The 25,931-nt window shown below is 37.8% G+C and overlaps 1 protein-coding gene across 4 annotated transcripts in view; it reads right to left on the reverse strand.

Annotated features, from left to right (window-relative positions):
* Positions 1-15,442: 15,442 nt before the first annotated feature.
* LOC128743240 (sodium/hydrogen exchanger 3) overlaps positions 15,443-25,931 on the reverse strand; it is an 86,141-nt gene continuing 75,652 nt past the window's right edge. For 3 of the 4 annotated variants that reach the window (XM_053839784.1, XM_053839783.1, XM_053839782.1), the window contains one exon: positions 15,443-21,377. In XM_053839784.1, coding sequence (XP_053695759.1) covers positions 21,149-21,377 — 229 coding nt within the window. In that variant the 3' untranslated portion in view covers positions 15,443-21,148. Of the gene's footprint in view, positions 21,378-21,799; positions 24,738-25,931 lie in introns of those variants that run through there. The other variant, XM_053839785.1, reaches the window with a different exon arrangement.

Genomic DNA, 25,931 nt, shown 5'->3' on the forward strand with positions numbered 1-25,931 from the left:
GACTCTACAATCGCTGGCGCAACTAAAATATTTTTAGAGACAGTGTCATTCCTCGTATATCGTACTCAACTACCGACCGAGAAGTTTAAACTGGTTTTTCTAATCGCGACGCCGTAAGCGTACTGTCGCTTAAGGTCAATCGTGATCCTATGTGGCAACGTAAAACTCCAGCATCCAAACCACTGCTTTGTGTTTGCCTTGATGTAGGCCTCGTCGTTCATCACGACCTACCTGTTTCGTTTTTTTGTTTCTAATTTTTTTCAAACGTAGAACATATTTGCTTTTTCTAATGGTGGATTGTAATATCTGCTGGCTTCTTGCTGTATGAAAGATTCCAATTGATCTATTGACAAATATGTATGGAATTCTGGAAGAAAATCTGGTCGACGAACTGAATTGATAAATTTCGATGGCTCTGACTGATAATCGAACGAGGAATTTGGTAAATCACGGGAATTCGAATTCGTTGTTATTAACGAAGAATAGTCAGTACTTACTACTTACTTATGTGACCATGTCCACCGGTCCGGCAGAACAAACGGATGAAATCAGAGATCTCCACTGCCGACAGTTATCTGTCATGGCTTTCACCTGTCGCCAGGACACGTTCACGTCTACAGCCCGAAAAAAACCCGTTGTACAAAACCTTACTCCTCTACGCGTAAGTGCGACCCCGAGTGGTTTCAAGGTTGAGTTGGTCAAACGCTTTCGTAGTCTACGAACACCAGCAAAAGAGAGTCCTGGAATTCGATGACCTGCTCCAATATAACGCGGAGCGTTGTGATATGGTCTACATATGATCGCCCAGCAGGGAATCCAGCTTGCTGCCGCCGGAGAATAGCGTCGATATTCTCCGGGATCCGGTTGACGATAAGCTTACAAAGTACTTTCAAAGTAATACAGTGCAAAGTGTTACCACACAAGTTACCGCATTCAGTTAGGTCTCCTTTTTAAGGGCTTGGACCAACTTGCCCAGCATCCAGTCTACCGATAAAGTTGCGGTTTCCCATATATTGCTGAAAAGTTGATGCATCATTTGGGCTGACAGAAATGGGTCAGCTTTAAGAATCTCGGCTGAAATACAGTCTATCCCTGGCGCTCTATTGGATTTCATACTCTTGATGTCTGCTTCAATTTCATCCAGTGACGGCACCTCCGAGTTGACGCGATTAATGCGACGAACTGTTAGCATCATATACGTCTTACGTTGCTGGTTTTGTTGGTCTCTGACATTTGAAATTCGGAAAAGTTTTTCAACATGTTCAGTCCATCGCTTAAGCTGTTCTGAACGGTCAGTCAGCAGCTGACCAGCTCTGTCTTTTAGCGACATCTTATCTTTTTATTCATTCTGGCACCACTGAGGCGACGAGAAAGCATGACAGCATGAATAGTCGGTAGCTGCTAAAGAGGAGCCAGCTGAGATTGTTTTTGTACACCGAACTGTCAGCGCGAACCGGTTATAGCTTGATTAAATGAAACAAAGAATTATTGCTTGATAGAATTTCAAATCCGAGCATGCTAACTTGATTTAAATGGCACTATTCGAATTTTCTGCATGAAAAATAAGAAAAAGAAAATGAAAACAATCAATCTGTTACTGAGCTGGCTTCTCTCTCAGGGCGGTAACTGTTTCGTTATAAGCTGGAATCACACTGACCATCAGCGAACATCAACGGCAACGTATCGCAACGATCGTAACGAAACGTCAGTGATGGTCGCATGCATTTTCAATGTGCGCATTCACCTTCTGCCTTGTCTTATCCATCATTTTCGAAAGAAATTAATCTAAATGTAATGCTTGACTATGGAAACTATGTAAATAATTGCCAGCAACTAACTGATGCAAAGCAGCAAATGACACGTTCAAGACTATTTTTGGATAAGAGAGTCGCTGATTTTCCTCGCCTTGAGAATTCTGCGTTACATCACATGAACAAATGCAAGACAACAGTTTCGAACAAATTCTTGCAGTCTGGCAAAAGGAAAGGATGACCGCTCACCTTTCTATCACGTTTCATCTTCAGGACATCAATTTGGACAAATTTCAATCTTAAATGTTAAAGGCGGTTGGAGAAAAGGGGTGGTTTTCTACTTTAAGAAAGTTGCTTACCTTCACCTATCACATTGGACTAGGTTTAATGCTAAAACGATAACATCGGTTAAAGAAGAGGGGTGGTTTTGCACTCTGAGGTACTTCCCAAACACAGATAGGGTTTATTTCTAATTCCCGTCGTAGTAAGTAAAGCCATTCTAATTTTCATCATTTGTTAGATGGATTTAATGAATACTCCAAAGGTTATTGTGCTGAGTTGACTAAAACACACTTACCTTCCGATCCGTGAGCTTTGAAATCACTTAAAAGCGATAATTAAAGCATGTTATTAAAATTACGCAACTGATTTTATTTCTTAAATTCATCGTACTGTTTTAAAATCCGTCCAATAAAATTTCTCATCGTCCGAACTAAAAATCACAACAATGTTTACGAAGCTAACGCGCATATATTTGTGTAGGACGGCATGACAAATGTTATTCTGCAAAATTTCTGCAGGTCAGGCAAGTTTTCCTGGCTGTAGAATAATTACAATACCTTGCGTGAGTTGTTTTCATTTATGAATGACAGAAATTAAAACGATTAGTTGACATTTTCTTCTTCGTCGCACGGAAAAACGTAGGAAATTTGCCTGGTAGGACTTCTTTAATGATAAAAAAGCATTTAAATAGATCTCAGCTCACTTTGATTGATCACGTATGATAGACAACAAACTAAAATATTGGGGAATAACTAGTTTTGCATTGTGTGTCATAAAAATGCTGATATTTGTAATAATTTGTGTTGGATAGGACGGAAATAGGCAATAACGACGAAGCAGCAACATACCCTATCAAATTGGTATAGGTTTAAGGGCCGTAAAGAATTTTCGACCTATTGGGACGAGGAGTTTCTGTCAGGAGGTTCTGTTTTGCAAAAACACGTGCAAACCGTGATGGCGTCTTTTCTTCGACCAATCTGGATGCAAGGATTTCTAGTTAGACAATGCTTCATTATTTTCAGTTTTTCAATAGTGTACACTTACGAAATAATAGTGTTCTTCATTGGAGTCAATTCTTAGAAGATGTTCCGATCGATTGGTGCAAAAATATTGAAAATCGATCGGGAAACCGCTAAGCTATTAGCGTTCAAATCCTGACCACTTTTCGAAAGATTTTTTGGAATGACACCCTACCCAGCCAAGCCTTGCCGTAAGACGTAGTCCTACGTCAAAAAATACGCATTTCCGCAAACCAGGTCCGTAAGGTTTGCTCGCAAGAACATTGGGGATATATTCTCCAGTAAAATATCCTCCCGTACCCCATTTTAAATAGCGTTCAGGCCGAATGAAGACTTCCCACATCGTCGTAGTCAGCAGCCTTGAGCCAAAGTGGCACGTGCTGTTTCAAGCAGTCGTCTCCATTCAAATCAATCTGAGGCCAATCGTCGCCGATTTCCCAGTCATCTCAGAAGTCGCAAATCACTTTGGACCTGGTAGAGTCATTTTGCACGATGAAACCCGGTGGGGTTGTTCAAGAGAACTGTTTTCGTCTCTAAGATGTGACCGGCCCACCATAGCCTGCCGACTTTCGCCAGACTTTCACCAAATAGTGCATGTAGTTCGTGATTCATACGCCTCCGCCACTCTCTGCTTTAGTTTGTATTCCGCCAAATATCGTCCGCAGTACCTTCTGCTCGAACACGGCAAGTGCGCGTATGACCTTCGTCACGGCTTCAAAACGATAAAGAACTACCGTTCTAATAAGGGTTCTGTAGGTTGTTCGCTTCATACAGCGACGTATTCTTCTTCATCGTAGCGTTTTGCGAAGGGCAAAGTAGGACAGATGTCTCGCTTGAATGCGCCGCTGGTTTTCCTTAATCGTGTTGTCCGTGGTCACCAGTGATCCCAAATACACGACCCCTTCTACCACTTCTAGTTCGTCTCTATATAGTGAAAATTAACAAAAAGTTTCAAGGGCACATTTCCCCATACATTTTCTTCATCATTGCCTTGCTTCGACAGTTAAATACACAATTAGTTTATTGTTATTTCGACATCTTTATCACATCTTTATTGATTTCAAAGCAACATACGATACAGTCGATCGAGACCAGCTATGGCAGATAATACATGAATATATACACGGTTTTCCGGGTAAGCTGATGTAACTGATCAGAGCTACATTAGATCGAGTGATGTGTTTCGTGTGCATCTCAGGGACACTTTCGAGTTCCTTTGAGACAAAGTGACGGCTTATTTTGCATGCTATTCAACATCGCACTTAAGGGGGTGATCCGACGAAAGTGGAGTCTAGGAGGAGTGGGCTGAACATAAATGTGTCGAAGATCAAATGCGTGAGAAAAAGAGACTTAAAAAAACAAACGAGTGCCTCCCGCGGACGGTAACTGTTGACGACGACGAACTAGAAGTGGCAGTTGAGTTCGTGTATTTGAGATCGCTGGTGACCACAGACAACAACGGCGCATTTAAGCGGGAAGCGAGTTCTTTATGGACTTGAAGCCGTGACACTGCTCACGGAGAGGACATACGCGTCCTTGCCATGTTCGAGCGGAAGGTACCGCGGACGATATTTGGCGGAGTACAAACTGAAAGCGGAGAGTAGGGGAGACCTATGAATTATGCAGCTATAAGCACTGTTTGGAGAGATTGCCATGGTGACAACTACGCATATGCGATGTGTTGTTAAAAATAAAATATCTACGCAACGGCAACATATACACTGTAGTTGTTTTCGGTTTTTAAATTCCCATAGGGAAATTTTTTGGAGGGGGTCTGGTAACCCAGGCACCCCCTCTAGCTACGCCAATGTATTTCGATTACATTCCTTTTCGAATAAAAGCGACAAAGTTTCCTCGTCTCAGCAGGTAGAAGATAGACCAACCTTGTGTTTTAGTCTTGACCTTGAAAATGCGGTCAGGCATATAAATTAATATTTTTTTGAAACGGTAGTTCTTTTACAATTGGTGAAGCGATGGTAGAAGAAAATAATGAGTCTAACCAAGCTATAATCTGAGATTATAGACGGATTCGAACCCACAACATCCGTCAGAGCATGTGGCTCGCTGGTAATAATGTACCTTTGAACCATGCGTTGGACAAAAGGAGACTGCACAACCCCCTTATTAAACGAGGGACGTATCTTCCAAACTCCACCATCTGGTGGGTTGGGTTATTTATAGACACAAATTGTACCTCTTCCTCAATTTATTGTAATCGAACCATTGAATTGAGAAGTTTAATCTAATTCGTTTCTACTAACCGGGACGACGAAACTGTACAGGCACTTGTGACTTACAAGGCACTGCACGTGACGTTGTTCGTCCGTTAGCGTGTTAGCCGCGATTCTCAACGCGGATCTTCGGTTTTTTTTTACGAACAGCGATTAAATTTAAGCATTATTCTCACAGTCCCTCACTCACCTCACTTCACTCACGGGCTCTATTCTTACAGTCACCCTCACCTCACCTTACAGGCCCCATTTGATTTGTGCAGTCATCCAGGAGAAGTCACCTAGGTGACTCTCAGATTTACAAATTGTGCTCCCACCAGAAAAATTTAGGAAGACTTGGTTGACCAACGTTACTAATTTTGGTTTTAATGATGGCGTTTTGGTCATCGGGTTACTAGTAAACTAGTTTATTTGCTGTCTAGGCCAACGTTTCAAGGATTTATTTCCTCTTCATCAGGGCAAAAACATATTAAACTAATTAAACTAAAACTGTCAAGTTTGTTTGGGTGGATTTTTTCTTCTATTGTTTGTTTGTTTATTTGGATAGTAGCGTAAAGGAAATCCTTTACAATTTGCTACCAACGATTTTGTCATGGATATTTACAACATATTTCTTATGAACTACATACACAAAATTCTAAATTAGTTACGATTCCAATATTCGAAATAGCCCCTCTTGAAAACTACTTCCGGCGTTCCCAGAGTAGTGCCCCCCCTTAAAACTTACGTTGAATGGCCCTACGTCATCCCGGTGGTAGTGTCTCAGACGCACCCAACTTTTTGTTTCGGTTTTCAACCATTTGGCTTCAATAAGAAAGTAGACAGTAATTCGTAAACAGTCTTCATCTACCACTGGTTGAAAGCCCCAATAAAAAAAAGTTAATAAACAAAATAAACATTCTTCATCTGATTTTTCAACAGGCAATGTATAACGAGAATTTCGGACAACTCTTGAGTCACATGGTGTTCGCAGCCCGACCGCAATCAGTTCCACTGAAGATGACATCATCAATAATAATATTAATAATAATAAAAATAATCATAAAAATAATAATAATACAAATATCAATAACAACTATAACAACAATTACAACACTAGCAACAGTAACAATGAGAACAACAATTATCACGCGATGTTATTGACCCAAGTATCGACACGAAGTTTCAACTAAAATGTATATGCATGTGTATTAAACTATCGGAAATCATTCATTACAGCAACCAACCGAGAGGATAGTAGGTAAAAGTTGCTCTTTTATTGCAATGGTATAGTATTTTAGAAGTAAATACCAGCTGGTTATAAACCATATGTTGCAAAATGCGATACAGTTTATCTTTAATAATCTTGGATAATGGAGAGCGAATCAATGAAACATTTTTTTCTATTTTGAACTGATTTTTCGATTATTAGAGAAATTAGGTTCTTGGGTTATTACGGTTTGTCATGCAATAAGATCAATAGTATTACCGTATTACTAAAATTATTGGTATACACAGCTTTTAATGGAGAATACGAAGCGTCTTCTCATGTTTGCATCTGATTTTAGAAACAATCACATTGCTTCCATGTAAAAATAACATCTCAAAATTTTCGAAAAATCAGTTAAATATCAGAATTTCATTTCAACTCCCAACTATCCCACTTTTATCATGAGTATGTAAGCAAAAAAAAAAGACATTCATTGTTAGTTTGTGGATTATTCTAATTAAAACATGTATATCTAAATTGAACGCAATCACGAGGCATGCATCGCATCGGCTTCCAATGATATCGATTCGCATAGTTGTTTCGTTCATCTATCATATCGAAGTAGCACATATTGGCAAATATGAAATTATTTAATTGTTAATGGTAGTATGTTAAGTATTTACACTTTAATTATGCTAGACGATTCAGTAACTAGTACCGTTGTCTTAGCTGCAGACTGCAAACATAAGTATAATCGGACGACCAAAAAGCGCATTTGCTAGTTGCTAATCCACAAAGAAGAAAAAGAAGACATGTATGTTACCTTAATTACGATTTCTCGATCACCTAGTACTTGTATGTTTCCTGTTGAAATGAAACAATCGAATTTTCACTCTAAAGCATGCTTTGACTAAGCTTTCCGGTTTCCAGACAATAGGGAGTTACACACAATTAGCTAGATGCGTGTTTAAAAGCTTAACAAAAATTGAAAAGATATTATCCATAATTGGTAATTCTGTGTTGCGAAATAGTCTCAAATTGTAACTCTGGAATATGCTGTCTGAATTGTACATATTCAACGTAAATAGTTTAAGTTCATCAACAATTATTTGAAAATGTTTTATTTTCATTACCGTTATTACTGTTTATTGAAGCCATCACAGCAATGCCCTATGGGATAGTTTTAATGTCAAACCGTTAGTAATTGTTTAAACACCTGCAGGTATTACAAATATTACAATACAGGCGCAAACTACAGGCATTCATCAATGTGTTATTGACTAAAAACAAAATATATATAAATCAGTATAGTTGTATTCACACGTGGCATATGTATAATACGAATGAAAGTTAGTTTAACGCATTAAACAAATGAGTACATATATATAAATGAAAATAAAAACAAAGTTGATTCTGCAGAGTACATAACAATATGAGTGTTTTTATCAATAGTTTTTTTCTCAGTATGTTCATTTAGACTCACCGTCGTATTTTTTGTGTTGACTTATAATAAAGTCAGTCATTATTCGAATAATTTTTATGACGGTGTAATCTTTCCAATAGTCAAAGAAAAGTAATGAAATTCGTTTCTTCACATCTTGTCCCGCCCTATGGATGCTATAATAGATCTTTGGTCGCGCGCGGTAGAAAACCCTTTGTGACTTTTATTTGCTCCTTGTTTGCTCCGTGTTTCTGTCAACACTTGGCAACTGCAGTAGGTAATTAAGGCCTAGAAATTTAAGCGCACTAAAACACTGGAGACACACACACTAAAATTTTTTTACCGAATACCACAATTTTTTGACGAAATTAGAACTGCTGAATGTTCGGTAAAAATTCTGGTGATGCCAAACGTTACTAAACTTCCGAAAACGTTGATATCCATCACCGAAATTTTTACCGAACGTTCAGCAGTTCTAATTTCGTCAACAAATTGCGGTGTTCGGTAAAAATTTTCAAGTGTGCAGGTTTTTCTTTTGGCTAGATCAGGGGTGACATTGCGTTTCTCGTTTCGAGTGATTTTGGTTCGTTTCGACCACGTTAAATGAATGGGCGAAACGAACCAAAACGATCGCAGTGTCACCCCAGGTTAGCTTAATTATAACTTAACGAATGTTAGCGTAAATAACTTTACGTATATTTAGCTAAGATCAGCGGTTCCCAATTTTTTTGCGAGCCCCCGGATTATATTTCCATTTCGCTGTAGTAATCCATTTTGTTGAAAAATGTTGAGCAAAATAGACAAGCTGGAACTCCTTCTTTAAAACCCGCTATTCTTACACATAATTTTGACCCATCCAGCGTTACACGAATGCAGCGTAACTAGTTTCGTTGGAAAACCATGTTACTGCATTGAAAGCCACAGCTCATTTCGTTTAACTGAATCGTATGCCGCCTTAAAATCCACAAAAAGATTATAAGCTTGCAAGTTGTACTCCCGGAAATTACCCAGTAACTGACGCAGGGTAAACATCTGATCTGCCGTGGAGCACGCACGAAAACCAGCTTGGTACTCGCCGACGAAGGACTCCGCTAACGGTCTCATTCAACAGAACAGGATACGGGAGAGCACCTTATAGGTAGAATTGAGCAATGTCATGCCTCGATCACTCGAGTTGATGTCTTTTTTATTCAAATTAGTGCAAATGAGGCCATCTAAACAGTTCTTCGGCATTTTTTCTTTCTCCTACATCCTAACAATGATCCGACGGATTGCTTCGTATAGTACAACTGTTCTCTCTCCGCTTTTAGAAGTTCAACCGGGGTATCGTTCACCCCAGTAACCTTCCCGTTTTTGGGTGACTGATTGCCTTCTTAATCTCCTCCTGTGTTGACGGCTGTGTAGCCGCCGTGAATTTGAAAGTAACACTTTTATTTAAGCTGCTCATATATATTGAACTGATCCTAACCTAACATGTATTAAATCAGCTGATCAGCTTAAAATCTATAGTTATGTAAATGAACGATAGATGAGACGCTACATTGGCGTCAATGATGCGCAGTGGCTCTCATCAGAACGTGGAAAGGCGCAGACGAAGAAAATGCTGTGAATCCAAAGCTTGCGGGAGAAAGCGCTGCCTGGACGAGCAAAGCATGCGGAATTTTGGCAGCTGTAGAGGTGGGTCGGCTCTCTTGCGTGAGCAGTTCTGAACCGCTGCTGCAAACCAATTCAAATGATGTTCACGGTTCGTTTGTCCGCCAAGCTGGCGGTTCGCTAAATTATGATTCACAAAACTTCGTGCCATCTTCGGGTAAGTTTGAAGAACCGTGGTTTTTTTTGAGCAGCCGTTCATTTGAACGCTCTTTCTTGTAAACCGGTTCATTTGAACGGCTCGTGAGCAGTTCGTCAATTCTTAGGCAGCTGCATCGTATTCAGGAAACGCAAAAGTTCTACCAGAACATCAACGTACCCCGCAAAGGATTTATGCCGCGAGCCAAAATGTGTGAGGATAAGAATAGCAATATCTTGAGGGACGATTGTGAGGTGACCGAGAGGTGAAAATAGCGTGGAGGCTGGTCAATTGTCTACACCAGCTATGGATATGAATGAAGGATCAAATACGCTGCGACAGATCCTCCAAAAAGTCCATGAATGCAGAGTATTAGCACACAATTATTTCTTTGATTTCAAAGCTGCGTATGATACCGTTCACCGTAAAAAGCTATAGAAAATCATGGCTGACAACTGCTTTTCCGGAAATCTGATCAAACCAATTAGGCTACGTTGAATGGTACACAGTGCCGTGTGCGGATGTCGGGTGGAGTTCATTATAACCTCGCAAGGGACTTTGTCAACGTGATGGTCGTTCATGCTTGCTGTTGAACATGCCGCTATAGGGTGTTCAAAACCGAGCAACACAAAGGCACAGTATTCAGCAAATCTAATTAATTCGTCTGCTTTGCCGATACCATGGATATTTTTGATAGGACAACATCTATTGCTGACGGCTGACAAACTAAATCCCAAAGTAGAGCAGATTAGATTGAAGCAAAATGCGTCCAAACTAAAGTACCGTGAACCCCCGCTAATATAAAGGACATGCTAATATGAAGGACCCTATGACTATGAATTAGTTGTTTGAAAATTTGCATGGAGAAAGTTCAAAGTGCATTGTTTATACTGTGTGAGTCTTTTTATCAGGTGCGCAAAGATATGAAAAATGCCGTTGAAAGAACAGCTCGTTTGCGAAAAGATTCTGCACAAATATATTGAAAATCAGAATCTGTCACATCGTGCCATCGGTAAAAAGTCGGGAATCCCAAATTCTACCTACTGCAAAGGATAAGTTTGACGTTTTAGTGAGAATCTCCGAAAACAGAAAATGTCGAACTTTCCCAAGTAGCACACGTTGTCACAATTGAGTCGCAGCGGCTGATATGCGACAAATTTAAATGTAAAACTTCGGTTACAGTAACCTAAAATATAACAGTTGTGTAACCGAAATAGCGCAACTTATGTAACTAAATCTGGTTGCATTAACAGTTACTCAATAACCAATATGTAACATGTATAGTTACAAAATGGTTACTATTGAAGTTACACATAAACTGTAAATTGACTTTCAATTGGTGGCAAATTAGTTATCTTGTAACTTTTATTGCATAGCGAAAATGTAGCAGGTTTATTATTTCAATCTATGGCTGTCAACGTCAAGCAGTAAATTTAACTGTTGAATATAGAAGAGTGTATAAATTATTATTTCAACACAAATTTTAATGCAGTTTCAAATTTATGGTGAAATGCATGATTCTAGCTTTGAAAAATTCACGCGCTCTTATTTAATATAGCTTTTCGTTACTTACTTCTTTGAAAAATTGATGTTTTGTAAATCAAATACCTATAAAAATTTTAATTTTAATTTTTTGATTTTTTAAATTTATTCTTAGCAATAATGAATTAGTGGAGCATTCACCTAGAAACCATTAAAAATCAAGTTGTTTTCGCTATCACTTCTATCACAGTAAAATTCATAGCCATTTTGCCTTTGGTTCTAACTACTACACCATCGTCCTTGAAGTTTTGTATCGTTTTCGGCATATTGCATGAAATGATTTTAAGCAGCCATTGTTCATTGTTCACATTGTTGATATCGGGAAGAGGTATTTTTTAGTGATTGTTGTGAAAAGAAAGTGTTAATTTAATATCAAAGAATAGTTTCAGTTTGAATAAAACAGTTACCACCAGTGTTAATCATAGAAGGTTACATTTCAGTTACATTCTAGTTGTACGTAACCTTAGCCTTCGACCTGGTTACGGTATCGGTTATACGGTAACCAATATTAAATCTGTTGTAGTCACTTATTTCTTATGTCGTCATTTCTAAGTTACACTGTAACCTATTTTCATTGCCGGTTTCGTTTCGATGTAACTTGATCGTTTTGACGTTTGAGAATAATCATCATTTGTTTACTTAATACCAATGTCTGGGCGGAGAAGATTCCAAGTACCATCAATTAAGTAAATAAACGCATTTACAAGAGCATTTCACAACCCGTGTACCAATTGTTTATCTTTACCATTAGCAATATTCTTCAGGTCTAGTTTTTCCTTAATCCGTTGTGTTTACAAGGAACAGTGAACAAATTGTTGCGAAAATGTTACTAGCCGACTTTTTTTGACTTCGTAACTGCTCGTAACGGAAAATTAACTGTTTTGCGACCAGCAAGTTGATGACAGTTCGAAAAAAAGGTTTCAATTTGGTCATTTGGTAACTACCTGGTAACTTTTTGAGATTTTTGTCACTAGAAAACTAAAAAGTAACTATTTTTAATTTTATGTAACCTAACTCGTTACAAGTATCCTAAATGTAACTGCTGTGCAACCTTTTTATATTTTTTTATTTTTATGATTAGTTACAAGTGCTACTTGGGTTGCCAGGAAATTCTTGATTTGGCAAACAATTTGTTCATGTGGAAAGCGGAGTATACCTTTCGCGACCCCAGGTACCATAAACATAAACAGGTGTGTTTGAAAGAGTGTCTCCAAAAGCGATTTCATCCACTTCTGAAGTTTCACAACTGTCCTACGTGTTATCTTCTGGTAGGATTTGACTTCATCATGCCATTGTGTAAAGGCCGTGCTGGAGTGGCATAAGGCAAATAATTTCGATTTCGTGCCGAAAGATCATGTAACCCCTCAAATACACCGGTGCTGCGGCCAATCGAGAAATACTAGGCTATTATGAAGCAGAATCTTCTAAAACATCCAAAAGTAATCAAAACAGTTGAAGAAATGAAGAAAGTAGGGGTAAATATGCAAACCATGTCGATTTTGAGGTTGTACAAAATCTTATGGATGGGGTTAAGGCCAAAATACGGACATTCTGATACAGAGGCAAAATTTGATCAAATAAAAACTAAATAGTTTTAGACTAAGTTTAATTGTTTCATTTGATGCCCTGAAAGTTTGATGACAATTGGATAAAAACTCGAATTTTGCGAATTAATTTTGTGTGTTGCAATTTTACTGCGGACACCCTTTACTCCGTTCATCGTTTTAATATGCACATTTACACTTCACGCAGCTCCTCTGCAGGTTCTGGTATCTTGACAGGTATCATTGGCCACTCCTCTTCACCCTGCCAAAGAAATTCAGGTGCCTTGAACCATTTGCTGTCACCCGTTAATGATAGACAACAGTGCCATTGGGTACCCTTTTCCGCAACGTTCCACTTTGTTGGAACCCATATCCATTCAGTAACGTTTGTCAAGTCCAGGATATCACTGACCCTTGCGGCTGAACTTGCGGTGATCCGCGCGTATCCAGGAGAGTACATTTCTGGAGTGGGACCAGTAGACACGCTAGGAGATCGCTATGGATAATCCCTGATAAAGCGGCATCTTCCTCTTCTGAAGCCTCACAACTGTCCTACGATGTTCTAGACGAATTTGGCTAATAAATAATGTCGATTTGGAGCCGCAAGATCTTAACTCTTCAAATCCACCAGAGCTGCGGCCAATCGAGAAATTTTGGGCTATTATGAAGTAGAATCGTCTGAAATGTCTTAAAGGAGTCAAAACAGTTGAAGAAATGAATAAAGCATGAGTAAATATGCAAAAATATGTCCATTTTGAGATCATACAAAACCTTATGGGTGGGGTTAAGGCCAAAGAACGGGATATTCGGATATGGAGGCGAAATAAAATAAAATACAGATGACTAAATCAGGTTTAACTGTTTTATAGCGATCGGATAAAAACTCGAATTTTGTGTTATGGTTTTATCGATGACACCATTTATCGCCACCATTTTCCTGATGTGATGCCCTGCCAGGCTAAAAGATATGACACAACATTTCGTGACGTTATGTAATTTAGAGTGAAGTTTTTGGAGCATCTTAGTAGAATACGAAACCTAAAATTAAAAAAGAAGAACTTATCCAATTTAATTCTATTATGTATGTATATTTTATTCACGAGGTTCGAAAACAGACAGTGAGGAAGCCTGCAAGTCGTAGGCGAAATACGTATCTGTCGTGAATAAAATATACATAGTAGAATTAAATTGGATAAGTTTTCTTCTTTTTTAATTTTAGGTCATTTAGAGTACCTAACGGGTGGCAACTTTTGACGCCATTTTGAGCAAAATTTAGCAAGCATAAACAAAACAAAAAATACTGGCAGAAGAGGAGAATGAGAGCCATCACATACACGCGTTCATTTCGCTCTGAGCTCGTTTGTTGTTGTGCATAAAGGCACCGAAAAAAATCCAAAATTTTAGTTGCCACCCGTTATATTGTGAAAGAGTATCAATATCGCTTCGAGAGAATACGACAGTTAAATTTGCAGTTAAGCTTAAAGTAGCTCAAAAGACTACCCAGCAAAAAAGCAAAGTTTTTGGTTATAAACATCTCTAAGATTTGACCCTTCTCCATCGACAAGCTTCACAGCCGATTATTAGAATACAAAGCTAATAGGTAGAAGTCGGTTTCGGTAAAAGCGGCAAGGCATCCCTACCCGGGATGGCTACCCTGGGGCACGCCAGTTGATATCTCGAAACAAGGCGAATTAATACCTTTGATACTGACAAATGCGGAGCGTAGTACGCGTAACGCAATGATAATAAAGCACAGGTTAGGCAGATCGTACACGCGTATTGGTACCTCGCCTGTATCATACAGTAAAGCAAGCGAACCGCTCGGGAACTGCGTCACAACGTTTGCTCTGTTGTTGTAGATTGCATTGAAATTTTTCACCACATGGTATAGTTGCCATGAACACATAGTTTGATATATCAGTTTGTTGACTAATATAATCAAACACGTCTTTCCTCCTAACCTGTCTATTTATTATCATTGCGCATAACGCACTGTCTAAAATAGATTAATCACCCTAATACAAGTAACAAGTTACAAACTAGAGAAATGTTTATATTGTTACCATTTAAAAACAAAACAACTGCCATGCTTGAAAAAGCCTTAAAGCCATGATTTTACAATAAGCAATTGACGATAGTATTTATAACTAAGACGACCACAATTTAAGTGTGATAAAATTCATGGAAGTCGAAGGAATTGCGACACGAGCATTTCCGATAAAATGGCTTCTATTTATTACAATCAAATTTTGTTACAGTATGGATTGTCATTATATTTATCAAAACAATTGACATCTACTCAATCTATAAATAATTTTTTTAAACAAAATGAGAGGAAACTCATTTCAAATAACTTTAGACAAAGTTCAGAAATATAGAGGAAATTTTTTCTTGTGTTGGTAATTAGGCAAAATGTCGTCCTATGTTATGTTTACCTGTATTTTTTTTAAATTTAACTGTATTTTTAATAGTGACTGAAAAATGGAATACATACCTGGTTTGAGATCGCTTCGGAAATGGATTTAATACTGCCAGCCTTAGAGTTCTCTAAATTTTGATTAACTGTTTATTATGATTATTTGTTCGGATCGTATGTAGTATTTCAGGTTCAAAATAAAAATTCGATCTTATTAAACTTTTTAAAGCTTTATTAAAAACATTTTTCCGCACCATCATCCCAATTTTTAGCAACAAATTTTATCCTATTAGGAGTAATCTAGTAAACTTTATTCTGTTATTTTATCTTACAGTTCAAATTTATTATAATCTCAAGTTGGGTTTAACGTTGCGTTCTTACTCTCCTTGTTCAGCATTTCATTATACTTATTTGCTGTTCTCATTATGAAATCACATCAGCATAAACTTTTATTAATCAGATTTTTCTTTAGATATCTCTCATAAAAAAGAAACTTTGAATTTTGATTGAAGAATATACACATATTTTTAGCCAATTGGATCATAAGTCATAACCTACACTGTAAAAAACAGTCATCCATTGTAAGTTGCGCAACCGCACATCATTCACTCAGTTCGCCGCTCTCCCGTTGCTGGAAAAATATAGTGAATTTTTTTAAAACCATTTGGTTTAGGTTTTTATTTTCCTCTCTTATTAACTACCAGTCGATTTCAAGTTGCATGTTCATAGTTTTCGTGTTTAATTTCTTCACATCAGCTCAGTTTTATAACTTCTAAGGCTCAACAAGATGGACGTTTCGCAGCAGGTGTTCTTCCAGATGGCCGTCCATTGGTTTCGATTCGTTTCGTATGCACATCGGCACACCGGTTTGTCTTGTTTCAGTTTTGGCTGTTCTTTTCGCTTCAAAGTAACTGGAAACCACTTGCTGAGTCCATCATTTGTCATCAGACACAGATTTGCTTTCAACTGATTAACGTGTGATAGGAGAATCGTTTCAGTTGCCCCTGAATGATCAGTTCTACTGTCGATACGTTCACCAGACTTTACGGGAAATTTATGCTCAGAGCACAATTCTACTAGGAGTCTTCAAGTTTCCCGCGATTTGGGCATGTGTATGTGGCTATAGGTTTTTTGCTACGCAAAACAAAACGAAACTCATAATTATTTTCTGCTTCAAAAAAGGAAAAGAAATAAAAAAATACTTACCAATCAAATTATCACAATCAAAAATAAAAACAAAATAATGTTTTAGGAAAATTTTACTAAATAAAATACATACATAGTAAGTCATAGTTAAGCTACTAAAATAAGTTGCAGCTCATATAAAAATTACTAAAATAGTGATATGGTCTTATCGGCGAAATTGTGACTGTTTGACAATGAAACGCTACCATTAAAAATTGTAATCTTACACTTCATCTTCTCTAGTGCTAAGTATATGCCATTTTGACTACTTATTTCCACTATTTTGCTGTTTTTCATTTGAATAATAATACCGCTGGTTGTCTTAGGTAACAACAGAAAGAAGTGCGTAAAGTTTTGCGCTGTGGCTTAAATGTACGTTAATTTGCAACTGTAATGAATTCGTTACGTTCGTTACACTTCACTAACTAAGAATGTCTTTGGGAATAGCAGGTAAACACTATACCGTTTTAGGAAGTCAGAGACAGTCGATTCAACTACGCTCACTAGCTAGCTATATAATAAATGCGTTTGGCTTTCAGTTGATTCCTACTAAATCATGTCAAATGAAGTGATGCAGTTGTACCTTGTTCTATTTCCTTTTTATTTCTTGCTGATGATTTGAGAAAAGTTAAATTTAAGCCTACTTAGGTCTACTAACGAGTGTCAAACTGAAATGTGATGCACAAAATTTGGAGTTGTTATTTATTTACACGTCAGCAATGCTCAGTTTTCTAATCCTTGTGTGGGCGACGATTTTTGCCTTTTTTGACTTGGCAAATATTTCGTTCGAGTTGTTTTTTCATATGAAGATCTTTTGTTCGAACCGCTGTTTTTTCGAACGAAATGTCAGTTTCGATCGAAACATAAACTCGTTCGAAATACAGAATAGGGGTGGTAGAAGGGCGACGGGGTATCCGTGTACCCATGTTTATTATGACGTTTAAACAACAAGATAGAACCAAGTAATGTTCAGCAAAGTTGTAGATTTGGACAAAATCTAAAAGGCAGCGTGCATGAATTTACGGATCGTCCTTAGGTTATTCCGAGAACGGCTGCCGGAAGGCACAAGGAAAAGGGACAATCCGTGATTTTAACAAAAACTGGTCATGCGGCATATCAAAATTTCCAGAATTTTATGGACATGTCAAAAATGAATTCACTACAAATGTTCACTTGGATGAGACTTAAAATTTATAATTTGTCAAGCATTTTCATTAAACTGTAAAAATTCAATAACTTCTAAATGAAATATTCATTCGCTAGAACTTAAACCACGTACTAAAAGAGTCTTATTTCGTCTGTAACCAAAACCAGGTCTCTGATAGGACGTCATATTTTCGTGGTAAGTATCGTAGCTCTCTCCCTACGCGCCCCTACCCTACCCTCATCTCCGATTCGCTCTCAATTAGACACGATGCGACGCACGCGAGCTGCAGCTAGTAATATATAACTATTCATACGTTTCTGTTTCTATTCCAGTAAAGTTTTCTCAACCAATTTCATCAAGGTTTAAGTACATAAGTCATTTAGCTGCATGGCGAATTTCTGTCTAATTTAGAAGAAATATTAGCGTCAATTGTAAAACTCTTTCGAACAAAAAAACGGAACTAAAAGCGCAAAAATCGATTTGGCCATCTCTGAGAAACAGACGACTAACTGATCTAAATTGACTAACTTTTAAGCCACTATTCATTTCTATTAAAAGTTTGCTAAACTTCGGCAAAAGCAAATGGTTTTGTTTGATACTGAAATCGGTTTAGAAGTTCCGGAGATAATATTTTCCCTCGCAACTGCCAAACGGATCAACCAATCAAGAAAAGAGTCGCTTGTGATCTACCAGGTAATAACCATTTTAAAACGAGAGTAATGTAGCACGAATCGTTTCAACTGTTTTCATAAAACAGGCAGCTAACAGTAAACTTGGCCCTGATCGAAGCATTTTCAACTAGAATAACTAATATTCCTTTGTTAAACATCTTACTGGAACCTGCAAACTATTCTTTTTAATTGTACTACATGCTTATTATTCTAACCGATAGATATTTCGCTTCCGATCAGCAGGCATTTTAAGTGTTTATGCCTGCTACACCAAATAGCTTGGCAAAAGTTTCGGTTGATTTAAACTGGAGGGACAAAAGTAAATATGAAACTATCCAATATAAGGGTGCGGAGGTAGTTTAATTGCAAAAACACCTGTCATTGAACGAACCAATATATTTTTGGCCCCGCATCAAAATTTTCCCAGTTTCATCTAGTTTATCATTCTTCGCACCTAAACTCCTTGACTTTTCAAAAAAATTTATGCCATAGCGCGGCAGAGTCCTATAAAACCTATAAAACAGAAAAAAAATCTTTCTGTATGTCATCTATAGATTTAAAAATTACTAAATTGATCATCATGAGTTCGTCTTCTGTTCTGAAATATTGTTTTCAGCGAGGTGTTTTTTACTGATTGCTACACTTTTAAGTCCTGCTAACGCTATCGTTATTGTTACACTCATTTATCACGTAGAAGGCATGTGATTTTTAGAGTGTATGAAACTTTTTCCACACTTTTGAATGAGTTTTCCTGTAAATAGGTTGGATTTACCAAAATTTTATTTTTTTATTTTTTTTGTTTAGATCACTTTAACAGCTTGGGTCATTCGTGACTTCTGCGGGGCTGAAATTTGAACCCGGGTCCTCGGCATGAGAGGCATGAAAGCTAACCACTACGCCGGGACTGACCCAAAATTTTATTTGAAACTACTCAAATTGCCCCTAAAGTGTGCAAATTCAGATTTTGAATAGAAAATCTAATCAATATTGGGTACTGTGACATATAACACGGGTTTACATTCCTACTACCAACTTTTTGGTTGAGAAACTACTCATAATCTGAGTTCGTCACTTTAGTAGCATTTTGAGTAGTTTTAATCACGCTTTAGCTAAATCCAACCTATTTACAAGCTAACTCTATTAATAGCAGGAGAACAGAGCAGAGCAGGCATTATTCTGCTATGAACAATATTATGAAACATAGAATTGCGAATCTATTTTTGCTGATGAACTTGATCCGACAGTAATTCTATCATATAAAATACTGTTTACAGTGAATTTTATTAATAATTAATCTTGAATCAGTGAATAAGTGAATCTTATTTTTATATTTTCGTTGCTTTACGACCGTTAATTCAAAGCGAAAATAATTGTTCAAATTCATGTTCAAATATTTAGGTTGGCATTACTCTATATCTACGCTCTTCGTCCATTGCCTTGGTTACGTGTATAACATAAACAACTGTCGTGGATTTGCGTTTGCAGTCGAAACGAATTAAAAATTTTGATGAACACTTTAGGCATCATTATAATCATATAATCATTATAATATCTCTCTATGGTGGTAATATCTCGGGCGGTAAGTCAAAGTTCTATGTGCCTCAAAGTAATAAGTAACGTAAAGTAACGATCACGAGTGATTCGACGAGTTGTAGAGTCGAAAAAAATTATTAAAAAATCGTCGGCGAAAAAGTGAAAATTTAGTTGTGAATTTTAATTGTGAATAAATCTCAATATTTAGTGTAACTTATGACCCAAACAGTAATAGAACCTGTAGTTACAAATTGGTTTCAAAATCTTTTTACGGCAAGCAGGTTAGTTAAAACAATTTTATTTTTTTGTGATGGTTTCCTGAAGCATGTTGGTAAGTGGAAGAAGGGAAGGAAGAGGAAGGGAGCTCCTGGGTGCCATACTGAATGACAAAATTTACTCTGACGACCTTGTCGTTAAACTGGCTGCCCGGACGCACCAGAAAGATTCGCACAGAATCTCTGGGATTCCTCGCATTGGAATCGTGTGGTGGAGTTCTGCGTAAGATTCGTACAGAATGCCGTCCTTATAGAACCAGGACTCTTGTTTGAGAATCCAACAGGCGAATCCTCAGGATCCTACGACTCAGAAAAAAACCCTTTGCTATGAAATTGTAACCCTCGGGATTTTGAAATTTTTGCTTTCCTATGTTACTTAGTAGTGGTGGGCAGCCTTGTTGTAAGAAAATCTTGGCCCTGGACAAATGTCGGTCAAAAGAACCTAAAAACTAAATTGACCTTTGACGCACTCTGTTATTCTTTTGTATTTAAAAAATTGAGCACAGCTGACGATAACAATATGCCATGAGATATCGGACCGAATATCTTGTGATTCAATAAAACAACATATATTAAGTACGAGTTATGCTTGTCCTATCACAATAATTGTTACAATTTTTTTCTAGTTATTGTTCCCGCGTTTAAGTTTACATCCCTAAAACTTTTCTGTGTGACTTCCTAAAATCTTGTACACTATTTTCTTTGATAAATAAGTATATTGTTAGTCATTTACACTAGTATAAGAAACTGTTTACCCTATCGGCTCTAGTCAGCCCATTGGGCGTTTCGGTAAAATCAACGAAACTTTCAAAAATACATAACCTAAAGATAACTTTACCGAGTATACTGATTACTGCTGCAGTTCTCTGTGTGGAGACAAAGTGTGGTCGCCACATTTATTCACTCCACCACCAAACTCACCGTAGGAGGAAGCGCTTGGAAAAAAAGTACACCGAAGACGACTCCCCGACTGTTGCTGCTGATCGGCCGGAGAAGCTGTCCGTGGTAATCTATTTCTGTGTTCGATTTAAGTACATTTACGTCGACTAAGGCAAAGGCTTGTATAGGCGGCGGGGGATTGCAGCGGAGGCTTTAACCGCGGGAGGAGTAAAGACTACCTAGATGAATATTTCTCAAATGGGATGCTGTTCGTCACCGCAGTCCTCATCTTCGTCTTCGTCCTCTTCGGAATCGGTCGAACTGGATGACAGAAGGGCGGTTGTCTGCGGATTGTTCGACTTGTGATTGCTGCCGGCCGATCTGGGCGTTCCCGAGGCTTTGATTAGAGTTGGTCCTCTGCGGGCTCCGTATCTGTCTCGTTCGGGCAGAGATTTGGTGTAGTTTTCTTCTGGGATCGCCTCGCTGGAAATGATTTTTGATTCGATTGACGGCCGACGGCGTTGCAGCAGCAAGATGTTTCGAGTTCCCGAATGCCAATGAGAAAACGGAGGGGGAAATATGTTTTCAAATTTTGTATTTAGTTGTTGATTAAGTGTTTTTTGTGTGAAAGTGGCGGAAGTTTACTATGTGTGGAACTAGTTGCACTTTGGTCGGCAACGGGTGATTGACTGCCTACGGATGCCTAGGGTTTCACTACGGAGAGAATTGGCTACCGGGGTGGTTGTATGAGGTAGAAAAGGCTAAATGTTTTGGCGTGAAAAGGAGATAAGAGAAAAAAGACACCAAACTACATTGATAGCAAAGAGACTACCCGATAGATGGTCAACTGAAGCTAATGATAATAATGGAGAAGTTTGAATACTTCAAAAATTGAGTTGTTGAAATTTTACGAAATAATAACCACTTGGTTTACAATAAAAGAGGTAAAATGATTCATATAAAGATTGGATAAGAAAATTAAATGAAAAATATGGATAACTCATTATAGCCAAATGCACAGATTGAAATAACCATAAAATATAAAAATGAAGATTGTTAGTATTGAAAATCTAGATTTTTACACTTATTAATTAATTTTTCACAGACATATTAGATGAATCAATAGCTTCAGTTGGTTTAATACACTGCACTAGATACTATAACTACTAGACCACATCCATAAGAATTAAGCCCGCTTTAGTTGAATTTCCTTCGTGCATCACAGTTGATATGTGTACATGTTGTTTACTATGTGTAGTAATATTGTATTGTAAGTAATTCATGTATACCAATTGTTAGCGTAAATCTTCAGAAGTAAATAAAGAAAATAAAGCATAGCTTCAACCATTTATTAACCATCAACGAATACTACAGAATGTAAATAAATATGTATGCCTCATTAAGCTATCATAGTTCTACCGCTACTAGTTAATATCTACAACCAAACAGTCACAAAAGTATATTAATATCATTTAGTGTTTGTTAGTGGTTCAATCGTTGGGAGGAATGTAGTTTTATCGTTGTCCAATACAAATATTAATATACTTTACAGTGTATAAAACATAATCGTACGTCTACCAAATAGGAAATTATAACAAAACAAAGGGACACATATTAAATCACCAACTGTGGTTGTCCGGGAGCAGTTTGACCCCGGAAAAACCACTGCTAAGCCTTTCTCTAGCAGAAGTATTTTTACGTACAACCAACATCAGCCAGAGGGGGGGACATGTTACCAGGAATGCTTTGCTATCTTCTTATACAACTTTGTAAGGATAAAGCGTTTAAAGGTGGACCTTGAATGCATGCTCGGCAAGCGCTAGTAGCCTCTTATTATACAATTACGTTTTTTTACTCGCACTAAACCTAAACTCATGATCCAATTTTAACCCGAAGGAAAAACTTTAGGCAAAAATGTGGCGATCTAAAAGTAACTATGGCATTACGGTATGATATTCACGTTGTTTGTTTACAATGAGAATCGATAAAATGGATTAGCTAAGATATCTCACGCGTGGGGTACTTCCGTTTGACTTCAGATTATGTATTTGCTAGATAACCGATAGGTACAACTAATGGATAACAGCCTAATTGTGCCGTTGTACCCCATTCCGGTGAGGGAGATTTATGTGAGTGGAATGCGTGGTTAAACTGTACTTTTTTGTTTCACTAGTATCTCTCTAGAATGCTTTGTTTTGCGAGGGGAAACGGTTTTCCAATCGGAGAGGAGAAAGTGATGAGGAGTTGTGGTTATTGAATTAGTTAGCAAAAAGTACCAGCATTTCATCGACAAACGACGATGCGAGACAATAGTAAAATCGACAAAATCGGATGTGTTGTACCTGTTACGGGAAAATATATAAGCGATATAAACGGTTAGCTTCATCGGTGGTTAAAATAAGGCCGTTAGTCCCTGTACTTGGAAAAGGTCGATTACGAATAAATACACTTGGTTGGTTTGTACAAATTACTTACTACAAGTCTGATAAGTGGAGGTTAGCAATTTGTTAGTGGAATAATATATCTTCTGCTATACTACACCTAAAACTTGAAATATAAAATTAATTGTAAGTACCACTTTTACAATAGTTGCATGCAGTAACAAATTTTGCGTTAATACTGAAGCCAATTAATATACAACATAAAATTCTCTCGTTTTATGATACTACTAGTGGTCCCAAATGCATAGTTCCCATTCGTTTTATAACACGTGGTTAGTCTGGTACACCTTTGCTTAAGGTTATTTTTAAAAATTATCGACTTCATGCATAATACTAGTTTGGCAACCGAACTGACAGTATTCTACATCTTTCTCACGACCGAATTTACTTCGAAATAGCCAACTACCCGTGCGAAATCACCCAAAGACTGTATTCTACGGAAATGAACACTCACTTGTAGCTTTTTACCATGTGAGTAAAAATGACAATTTTGACTAAAAGTAGTTAATAGTGTATTGTTTACATCGACAGGGTTTGATCAAAATCGAATGAGTGGTTACTGTAATGACTTCTGAACAAGAAAAACTGCACAAAAGGTTTCGGCACTTTGAAAACCAATTCAAGTGCCAATCCAATATTTCGATTCGAGTTGTGGCAAAAAAGGCGAAAGCTTCTGTTTATTTTGTGCAAGAAACAATGACACGCACCGAGCTACACGTGTACTACATTCAGAAGGCACCGAACCGGAATGACAAACAAAATACGGCGGCCAAAACTCACAAAAGAAATCTGTGCAGAAAGTGGTTTGCAAATCCGTTCTGACGTTCTCTATTGTGATGGATTATGTAACCCATATCAAGGGCACCTACAACCAGTCCAACATGTCCAATTATTTTTGAATACAGTCTTTAGATAATTATCTGATTCAATTCATACGTACAAAATAAAAAGCAAAAGGACTATCTAACGTTTTCCATGATCAGTTCGAATGCCAAACAAGCCTACACTAGGAAAGTTCTCAGCCTACTGAGGACCATCATCGACGCATCAACTGTTGTCCTCCTATTTCAACTAAAGTCGTGTTCGGTCCCAATCCCAACTGAAACTGGTTTAGCATCGCGTACCGGGAGTACTGCCGCGCTCACACTGATTCGCGCACGCACAATTCCCATTGGATTCATTGGTTTCGTTGTTGGGCTGGTTTCGTGGTCGGATTCGTGTTCAGGATGTATACTGGATTGCTGGAGTACGGAGGTCTCGCAGGACTAGTGGAAGGAATGTGGGGCTGAGTGAACTAAACTATTTGCTTGTGCCCTCGGCCTTTTCATCGTCTACCTCGAGCGGTGGAGCAGGGAAGGGTTCCAACGAGAAACGGCTGGGTCTCCGTCCGGTCACTAGTAGTCTGCGGATGAACAACATGGGTTTTGTTGGAACAGCAACTGACAACTGACTAGCCTAGCAGAGTAGTTCGGTGGGTTCTGGTTTGCGATGAGTAATCGTTTGTCGTGTTGAGAGTTTTTTGAAGCTCACCTCTAAGCGGGCAGCAAATATTTCTCGTGTATTGTTTGAGTGCTGTCTTGTAGTAAATTTTGGCTGGATGAATATTTTAACCTGACTGAGGATTGCTAGACTACAATTTTCGTGACCTTTCACTGTTTCCACGTTCAATTATCTAATTCCCAATATGCTAACAGTTCCTAAAATAATTGTATATTTTTATATATTTGATACAATTGCAAAAAATACTAAACGCGAGTCGAAAAAAGCAAAAAAAAATGTGACGTAAATGGCCGAATAGATCAATAAAATAGGAGAATTGAAAGAAGAAGGAGAAGAAAGTGTATTTAAGCCTAGTGATTGATTCGTGTTTGTTACAAAGAGAATTTATTCTACTAAGCAAATTGAATCGATTGAAAAAATTACCCCAGAAAACTGTTTGCTGAGGCCATATTATCTAAGGATGAGGAAAAGAAAAAAATACACGCGAATATAATGAGAAGTATAGTAGAAACAGTAGAGCATTTGAAGGTCAGTTCCAGGATCTAGCCGGTTTAACCGATCTAAAAGTTAAATGAAATTGGTAAAATATGTTCGGTTGTGCTCAAAACGTATGTCTTTTAATATCTTTATTATTGCCGCTCTCATAATCGAGTTACTACTGTTCCTTCCAAAGTGTTTATTTACTATAAACGCTGTGATTAAAAAAGATTGTATTATTTCATTTTATTGGCTTTCCGATTACATAAGTAACATAACTCTTCCAATTCGCTGTCGCTCTCCAGCTCTTTGGATACCGTGCATAGCAAAGCCGGTTTTTATTCGACAAACTTCGCTGTCAGCTGTTAAGAGTACAGAACACCGGACACGCGCTGCTAAATGTCGCTCTACCTGGTCTAATAATCTGGCGCGCTGTGCTCCTTGCCATCATACCTCAAAACAAATTAGGGTACTTACTAATGATAAACAGTAAAGAGATGGCCTCCATGCGACTCCCCGGAAATTTTCATATGAGTTCAGATATTTTAATTTACCCATGAATTTCCATAGCTCTTTGTTGGTGATAGTATCATACGCAGCTTTGAAATCTATGAGTACG

The sequence above is a fragment of the Sabethes cyaneus genome, chromosome 3 (genome assembly GCF_943734655.1).
Source record: "Sabethes cyaneus chromosome 3, idSabCyanKW18_F2, whole genome shotgun sequence".
NCBI classification, from domain to species: Eukaryota; Metazoa; Arthropoda; class Insecta; order Diptera; family Culicidae; genus Sabethes; species Sabethes cyaneus.